This window comes from Heterocephalus glaber, unplaced genomic scaffold, assembly GCF_053883595.1.
Source record: "Heterocephalus glaber isolate CG9 unplaced genomic scaffold, H.glaber_assembly_v1.0 deba00001472, whole genome shotgun sequence".
NCBI lineage: Eukaryota > Metazoa > Chordata > Mammalia > Rodentia > Bathyergidae > Heterocephalus > Heterocephalus glaber.
Window position 1 is genome coordinate 20,870,053 of NW_028258315.1, and position 9,564 is coordinate 20,879,616.

Consider the following 9,564-nt stretch of genomic DNA (forward strand, 5'->3'; position numbering starts at 1 on the left):
TTTTAGGATTTTGACAGTGCTATAGAGTGAGTTTTTATTTTATTTTTTAAGAAGAGCCACCTTACACCCTTATACCCAAACATGCACTAAAAGCCATTAAACTAAAAGAAGCTTTCCAAGGGCTGGATTCTTAAGAACCATCTCAGAAATAGATGTGATGGATTTAAACTTAGCAGCTGCCATCATAGGCGATTTGGCATTTCAGGAACTTGAGATAATTGTCAACCTTATGTGTATCCCTGCGCAGGCATCGGAACAAGTTATGATAAGCAAACAGGAGCGATTGTAAATCATTTGATTGCAGGGATGGAAGTCCCAGCCAGACAGCATAGTTCCCATTGTCTATAATTTCAGGATCAACCTAGTCAACAAAAAGACAGTCATTATTATTATTATTTACATTACTGATTTTTGTGTTATTCATATTTGTTTATCCTAGTTCTTTTCAAATGTTCAACAAAGATTTGGGAGAGAGATGGAAATGTAAAACTTTAGCCAAAGGCATGAATTTTCATGTATCTTTGCCAGGATATCATAAATCCATCAGTCATCTAAAAGCTAGAAGCGGGACACATGTATAATTTTTCTGATATGCAAGTGAAGTATCCTTCTGCAGGAGTAGACAGGTGGAGAACCTGAAAGTTGCTGCTTGAATATAGACATGGGTTTGAATGAGCAGCAATGGGGAGGGTTGCTTCTGTTTTCTCATTAGAAGATTTTACATTTCCTAAAACTTGTCCTGGATGTCCCCCGTGTATTTTATTTCTTCTGATAGTTTGACATTTGTCTCTTTATTGCTTTGAACTGAATCTATTCTCCATATAATGTCTGTACCAAAAGATTACAAGGATTGCAATTGATGATTTAAGATGCATAGAGTCCAATCAGGACTGACTAAGAAGGTCAGGAGTCTCTCATTCCACCCAGGAAAAGTACCTTCCAGTTTTCCATGAGGAGCAGCTGCTTTCTTTTGAGTTCCCAGGGATGGGAGTTGCTGGGGAAGCACCTATGAGAAGAAGGCTCTGGCAGCAGCCCTCCATGGTGAGGGTCAGGGGGTAGGGTTGGGGTGAGATTGTGATTCAGAAAATGGTGCCCAATTAGAAAGAGGGAGGAGTGGGTCCCTTGTGCACTCTGTGGGCTCCTGCAAGCTGGATGTCCCCGTAACCATCACAGAGCCTCTAATTATATCAGCTGATTTCAAAAGCCATTAGGCACAAATCTGTGATAATTGTAGATCTTGATCTGCTGAACTTTCTCCTACAGAGTAAGAATACTTTTAAAATCTGGGATTCCCTATTGGAATTTGAAGTGTGTGTGTGTGTGTATGTGTGTGTGTGTGTGTATGTGTGTGTGTTTGTTACCTTGCTTTCTAATTTTTTTTTTTTTTACTTTTGGTTCATGAGCCCTGAGACAAAATTTACTGTGCAGGTTACCATGATATGAACAGAAATAAATAAGTGGTAGAGAAAGAGAACAGAAAATGAAGCATTATAGGACAGATTAGTGACCTTCGGAAGTCAGCTCATGGTAATGCAAAAAATAACTTGAAAATTAAGGTGTTTATTTCTTATGTTCCTAGGTTAATATGTTCTTTGTGTTGGAGATAGTCTTCTACCATGAAAATGACAAAAATGACACATGATAGCATATACTTAGGACACAAAAAGAGAAATATAAAATTGCTTCTGTTATTATTTCTGTAATCATATATTTTTCTTTAGATAATCCATTATTTCTGAGGACTTCAGAAAGCTGCTCAGCCATTATCCCCCTAATCTTGAAATTGTTCTATCTAAATGGAGATACATATTGAAAATATTAATTCAACTTAGGTAAAACAAACTATTTAGGGAGATTAAATGCAATTATGTGAGTTTTGATTTAGGACCTCCGAGCAAAAGAAAATTTAGGATACCTTTCTATAAATTATAAAATAAGGAACATTGCAGAAAAGATAGATCTCTCCTTTTGTGACCCTCTAAGGGCTAGTGCTATGGAACAGTACTGACACTATGGCCACCTCAGTATCCTCTGGGTAGGGGTGGGGTGGGATGGGACACCATCCTTCTGATTTTGATTTTCTCCTTTCTCTCTTCCCACTCTAATCCTCGGTGTGGCATGAGGAGAAAAAGAAAAGAATCTGACCAGGATTTCTATGCAAGTGTCCCAAGACACCTCTCGCTGGGTCTGTTGTACTATTGTCTTTCCCTGGGAAATGTGTGACCATTCATCCCCAAGAAGGGACAAGTTTTCGGTGGCTTTTGGACAGTGCAGAGAAGGCAGCACCTGTCAGCACAGTCACAGAGGCACTGACAGAATCTCTGGCGTGGCTGGCTATGGCTCTTGCTTTGTTTAATGGCAGTCTAGAAGTTAGAACAATTAGCCTAAATGTCGTTCCTGCAAAGTGAGGGCTTTTGAAACGTTTCCCACCGCAGATGTGCCTCTTTAATGAGAAAACCAAGGAAGCCCCAGGAGGCTGCTCACCAGCTTGCCTATCTTCTTCAGGCCTTCTAGAAGTCGTTGGTTTTGTTCCTGAATCTCCGTGGCTTTTGCTATGAGAGCATCAGGGGCTTTTGGCAGGCGACGTGCTTCTGTGATGAGGTGGCTCAGAGGTTTAGTCCAGGAGCCCAGCAAATGGATAACCAGAATGACAAAGTCTTTTTGCTAAGCAGTCAGAGTGCAGCAATGACATTAAAATAAGTTAGATACAGCTGGGTCAGTACATATGACTCTACTCAGGGGCTGAAATCAAATATTTCTTTGTTATTCCTGTGTATATGTAAAATTCTTCAGTAGATGAGAAACATTGTAGGAATGATGAAATTTAAGCTACTGACCTATACTTTGCTATAGTAAAACAAACTCACAAAACTGATTGAAATAACCACTTTTTCTTTTTTCTTTTTTGGTACCGGGGATCGAACTCGGGTCTTTGCTCTTGCGTAGCAGGCAGCGAAACCACTGAGCTAAATCCCTGGGAGACTGTTTATGGCCCGGAATCAGAAGAGAGAGATTATAACAATAAAAATTGGAGCTTGGAAAAATGGTTAGAGTTTGATATGTAGACTTTGTGGTCACCAGAGCAGAGGCCAGAGTTGCATCTGTGAGAGTCATGACATAATATGGTACAGGACATGCACGGGGGATGATTTTCAGTTAAGACATAGAAGGCAGAGTGAAGAGTGAAGAAATTAGCATTAGAAGAGCAGAAACAGAGCCAAGAGAGTCTTGAAGACTAGGAGAGATGGCTCAGATGAGGCAGGGGTCAGCAATGTAAAAGGCTGCCAGTGCAGGATCCGCTAAGAACCTATAATAAATAAAATTACATTTGCAATTCTCACTCATATGCATGAATATCTCTTTACCCATGGATGTCCAGTTCAGTTCTAACTTCCCTACAGTACAATATATACAATCCAAGTACAAGGTATTGGTTAAATAATGTCTGTGTGGGCAGTTTATGGATCTGGTACAACCTTTATTTAGCATTTTGATTTTATGTACAGTTTATCAACTACATAATGTAGTTTTCTCTGGTTGCTTACTCTCTCTCCATTTTTTTCTGGGGTATGATCACTGTTACTACTGATCACAGTGTCTTTTATAACCTATGGCTTGGCAAAGCCAGTGCACTGCCTCAGTTGTTCTGGTGGAGCTTGGGCTAGGGACTCACTTGGATTTGCTGGGCCTGCTCCTTGCCAGCTGGAGTGGAGATGGATGCAGTGTGGCACATGCTGATGGCCTGGGTAAAGAACCCTGGGCCCTGGGAATACTGCGCATCCTGGAAATGATGAAGAAAGTTCAATTAATTCAATTAGCTGTGGTTTGGGAATTGAAAATAATGAATCCATTACTAGAACAGTAATCCATTTGATGGATGTGTAATTTTAAAGAAATGAATGCTACATAAAAATTGCAGCTAAAGAATTAATAAGGTAACCCTTTTGCTCATCCTCCATTAGCTCTGTAATCTCATGTTTTCTGATTAATTTTCGACCCTCCCAAACTCTTTCCTTCTTTGCTCTACTTTTGCTTTCTCATCTTTCTTATGAGTTACTATTTGGAAAGCAAACACTAAAAATAACAAAGATACAAAACTTTAAGTGTGTTAAGTATCATTTTTGCTCTAGCATTCACGTCAGATCCCCTAGTGCATATGTATCTGTATTTACCTGTTTAATGTTTCTTGTGAGTCCAAACTGATATTCTTTCCTTAAGTAGATATGAATGATAACTTTCCTTTCACTTACCTCTTACTATACGCAGCTGTATCTTACCAATTTCATCAAAAATTTAAAATGCACATTTTTTATTATGGCAAAATAAGTCAGGACAACAGGAAATAAACATTTTAGGAACTACTAAGTAATGGGTTGAGATTAAAAACAAAAACAATACAAAAATTGTGACATTTAAAAGGTATTCCTGGGAAGATTTGGAAGAGAAAAGATAGTAAGCTAAAAATGGGGAAGGAAACACTATCTAGTGAGTAAAAGAACTGAATGAATACATATTTATTAGTATTTATTATTGGGGCACATTCTCTATGGAGATCCTTTATCGTACTAGGCCCTAATCTGTTGCCTACTCCTTCACTGGCCTAGAAGAGATAATTTTCAAAGTATCTTCATGGAAAAGAGAACCTGTTTCCTCTTCTATCCTAGCCTTCGTATTGTAATTATAAACTCCTACACTGGAAATCTTAGAAAAACGATTGGTAGCATTGTGAGACTTTTGAGAATTTTAATTTTCTCCCTCTGATATGAATTCAGTTTAGTTTAATTTTATTCAATCCACCCAATTCACTGCAATGCTGTTCTCATTTCTTGGCTATCTGCAGTGTGCTCAGTGAAGATGTACCCACGAATGGGACCCTGCACACAAGAACAAGAAATCAGTGCTCTTTTCCTGCTCTGCCTAAAAATGATTCCGGTCAAGTGTTTACATTTTTAAAAATAAAGCAAATTAAGAAAAATTTAAAAAATCATTACATTCTTTCACACACTGAGATTTCACAAAACTTTCCTTTTTTGCTCATTCCACTTTTTATTGGCTGATGTCACCTTTAACCTATTAAGATACAGTATTGGAAATTTGGTTGATAAGATTTTCATGGTTAAAATGTAGTGTAGCCTAATCTTTGGTATGAAGGCCCCTTTTGGGAAGAGGTAAAAAGCGAGGCACTTACAAATTCCTGGAAAATTTCGGAAGAGAGGCTATGGATGTAATGAGACAGGATGATGGCCCGATCAAATAGCTCTCGGAGGGACACCTGGCAGCCAGACCTGTTGGGACAGATGGGCTCGGAAGCCACGTTCTTGCACAGGAGGAGGTTTGACATAAGTAGCAGCAGTAAGAGTGACCCAGCTGAAACAAAAAACATGAGCCACTCTGAGATATTCTATTCAGAGAAGTTATCACAAGCAAACCCGCTTGGAGACAACTTTTCTCTCACCACTGCCCTCTGCCTATGATTTGCTGCTGTAATATCTGGGGAAAGGAAGAATCAGCACCTTCCACTGCATGCATTTAGATTTGCACAGATAGTTTGAGAAGTGGGTGACTTCTTGCATTTTTGTATTGCTTCCAGGAAGTGCTTCTGTCCTTTGCCAACATTTGGAGTTTAAATTAATTCTGACCTGAGGTGTTTATGTCATTTTCTTAAAATAGTTTAATGTCTTGGGAATTTCTGTAGATTTTGGAGTCAGACTCTCCAGGAGTTGGTAATTTTTTAACTCCGTGTCTGGTATCTGCAATTTGGACACTGATATGACAAGAACACCACAGTTCATCTGTTTCTTTTATCATCATGCTTGGTAAGAATAAACACTGGTTGCTAATGCGAGTATAACAAGAATCCTAACATAAAAATGATGCCCTGGCCTGGATCTGCTAATTCCCCATGGTAATCCTGTGCATTTGCTTGACACTTTGTCAAAACTTCTAGTTTTGTTTTTTTTTTTTTCTAAATTTGAGCTTTATGATAACCCCGGGAGAGAGCCTGGGGCTTCCTAATTATCATCAAATTATATTGAAACACAGGCTTAGCAAGGCTAAGTGATTTTCCCGAGTCCTGATACTAGCAGGTGGGGGAGACTGCATGCACACCAATGCTGTGGGCTGTGCACTTCACCGCCTCACATCCCACACACCTATGGGTTCTCAGATTGCCTCTGCGCCGCCCGGACCGCATCAGTGGTCCTGGGCCATGGTGTTTGCAGTGGTTACTATGGTTACCTGTGAAAACAACATTTTCCTTTGATTTATCCTCTTTCCCTGCTCTATAAAACTCCCACTTTAAAATTCTTTGATGACAATCAGAGGTGGTTTCATCAATTTGCCATGTCAGTAGATGGAAAGACGCAGGCCTGTAGCATTGATTTACACTTGCAAAAGGAAAGAAATAACATGGAGCTACCAAATTTAAATCACCTTTTACCTTCAACATTACTCCAGAAGAATTTCTGATATGAAAATGTGATATTCAGAAGACTAAGTTCCACAGAACCTTTGATAAATGCAATTGGAGATCTCCAACACAAAGCTAAGCAAATACTAAAGATTCATATATGAATGAAACCTAAACAGAAATACCTAAAATTACTAAACATGCCTTCAAATTTCTTACTACAGAATGTAACTAAATCTTTTAGCTGCAAAATTAAAAATAATATGAGATGATTCATATTATAGGCTTTTATTTTTCCAAAAAACATAATGATTCAAAAAATTTACTTTATGCATGTCATTGTAACATAATGTAGTCAGAGGGATATTTTATGTACAAGTGTAAATAAAATGTGCTTTGGAAATACAGAAATTGGGACAACAGCCTTAGGAAAATTCATAACTGGGTAGATGTTCTTTAACACTGAAGACATTTATCTGTACATTTGTCATCTGAGGGATTTTTCACAGCCTAAGATAAAATAGTCAAAATTTTTTGTTCTTTATTTTCATAAACAAATTTTATAGTTGTTACTAATTTATTTTTCTTGCAAATATCACCAAGGAAGTAAAGATGATTACTTAGTACTAGCCTGTTTTTCCTTTTGAAAAGCCGTTTAGCTTGAACTAAAGATTCACACATTCACTATCATTGTCTGCATTATGGCTTCAGAATTGAAAGTTTCCTCAGGTTGATTCAAATTGGCCAGTTCACATAAGAGACCTGAAAACCAGAAAATGTTTATTTCTGCCTTCTGGAGTTGTTCCAAATTGGACTAATTGACTCTTGAGGTCTTATTCTAGTCCAGAGTTTCTCAATCTCAGCATTATTGGCTTTTTGAGCTTGATGGTTTCTCGTTCTGTTCTGTGCCCTGGAGAATGCTCACAGCAACCTGTCTTCTGCCCATTAGACACCCGTAGCACCCTCTCTCACCTTGATTAAGACAATGCAGAAAGTCCCTGGCCATTACCAACTGTCAGGGAGAAGGCAGCATCCCCCATTTAAGAACCTCTGAACCACTGTATTGTACCCTGTGCAGTCGTTCTCTAGAGCAATAATTAGATAGTTCTAAACCCTACCAACTTGAAACCTCTTGTTATTGGCTACAATTTCACATTAATCCCCCACAGGAGTGTTGAAGCCAACAACTCGCTGACCTGTTGCACATACCTTGCCTCTTGCTGTCCATGGCGGTGAGCAGAACTGGAAACACCTTCACCGGAGAAGGCCTGGCGATCTCACGTCCAGGTTCAGATGTTGGCTTTATAAACCTTTGTCATTTTCATGAATATATTTAATCAGGTATTCTCTTCCCCATTCCCAGTCCTCTATTTCCGTCACTGAGATTACCCCCATGATTTCAAACATCAAATGGTATTTTATTTCTTATTCATATTCAGGAAGGCACACTGGCTAGAAATGAAGGATTTTGATTAATTAGACCAAAAGGAAATGAGAGAAATGATAAAGGTGAAATCTGGAGACCAGTTTGGGTTATGGGATCTGTAAAACTATAGAAGTCATTTACTTTAAAATTTACTTTTATTTCTAGGCAGTTTATTAAATATATAGCATTGTATTTCTCTTAGGAAATAATCTCATGTATTATCAATTATAAATTTCTCATTCAAGTTGCTAAGTGAATTAAAAGTTTCAAAATTTATGTACTACATACCAGAGGATATAGTATAAAGATTGAAAAAAGTAGGATTTTCAGTTTACTGTTATACTCTGAATTACCTTCCATTTTTTTTTTTGCTTTTACACATTTTCTTTTATCTTTAAAATGAGATCCCTGTATGGTACTTTGTTTTATAATATGTATTTTCATCTGTTTATTGCTTTTTATTTTAACATGTGTAAATTTATACTATTATATTATTATCCCTGGTTTATAGATTAAGAATAGGCTTGGAGAGGCTAAATACAAATGATTCTTTTATCTTCAGGCTAGATGAAGGAAGAATTATTGGAGTTGGTAAGCATGTGAAGAAGGGAGGAAAATTTATCATTTAACATATATTGCTGTGAATCCATGTCTAAGACATGCAAGACAGCATCATTGACCTTAGAGTTTATTTTGGGGATGCAACACAGAAGTTTGGGAGGCAAACTCTCCCCCTCCCCCTTATCCTCTGTGTGTGTCTCTCTCTCCTGGTAAAGGATGTAATAAGCCAACATTCTAGGCAATTATTTCCACTGTTTGGAAGGACAGAAGTAGATAAACTATGATTAACTTGTGATCAATCTGCCTTTTCTGACCCCAAGTCACTCTGGAAAAAGGTGACAAAATTCATCTTTCATAGACTCAAAAGTTCCATTCATCTCTTAGAGATTGCCTAAAAGAAATGATTATAATGAATAAAAATGAAATTGGGGATAACTTTCTCTAATTTTTAAGTCCATGCATCTAAAGCAGCTTGTGACCTTTAATTTCAATTTTACTGTCTCTGATATTAGATGGATGGATGAAGTAATTTCAAAACTAATCTCTTCCTATGGCATTTTCTTTTTCCATAGTTGTTAGTACCACATATATGCTTTAGCAATGATCTAACTTAACACTTTTATGGAGACCTGGAAATATTAAGCAAAACTAAAAATCTCTGACAAATGAGCTCTTAATTTAAGTAATGGTAGATTTTGAATCAAACACTAAGTGTGGTGATTTATTGGCTCTATTAATCTAAAACCTGGGTTAAGATTCTATACTCTTGTACTAGGTGTCTGTTTTTTTCCCTGGACAATGAAAAGTCCAAATTATCAAGAAAGGAGAGCCTAATGATATTTTACATTTCCTTCCTCTTACAGAAATGTAAGAATAAGGAAATCTGCCATAGAACTGACATTGACAACTTACTCTTAAAATATAAAGGTGCTACAACTTTTGTAGATAACCAGGATAAGAGTAATCTACGAAAACCTGAGTTGTGTTTATTCAGTGGAGGTCAATTGATTTATTGGACTGCAAAGAGGTAAAATTTATTGTGTGCTTCCTTGCAGCTTCACAGCCCCACATTTCCTGTGAGCAGGATATTGCAATATCTAAATAATGCAAAAAGCATATTTTATGAAAAAAAGTCATAGTTGTTCTATTTTTCTACTATATATGTTAC

General features: G+C 37.5%; 1 protein-coding gene across 1 annotated transcript; it reads right to left on the minus strand.

Annotated features, from left to right (window-relative positions):
• Prl (prolactin) lies at window positions 1-7,718 on the minus strand. Its single transcript, XM_004847614.3, has 5 exons — window positions 7,619-7,718; window positions 5,189-5,367; window positions 3,674-3,781; window positions 2,485-2,664; window positions 1-361 (listed from the first exon to the last, which is right to left on the minus strand). The coding sequence occupies exons 1-5, from the start codon at window positions 7,635-7,637 to the stop codon at window positions 170-172; spliced, it is 678 nt and encodes a 225-aa protein (XP_004847671.1). The 5' UTR covers window positions 7,638-7,718; the 3' UTR covers window positions 1-169.
• Window positions 7,719-9,564: the final 1,846 nt, after the last annotated feature.

Coding starts and splice junctions, on each gene's coding strand:
- Prl (XM_004847614.3), bottom strand. Junction 2,665..3,673: donor AGCAGGCCCAGCAAATCCAA/GTGAGTCCCTAG, acceptor CTGACTGCTTAG/CAAAAAGACTTTGTCATTCT. Junction 362..2,484: donor TGAAGAAGATAGGCAAGCTG/GTGAGCAGCCTC, acceptor TTTGTTGACTAG/GTTGATCCTGAAATTATAGA.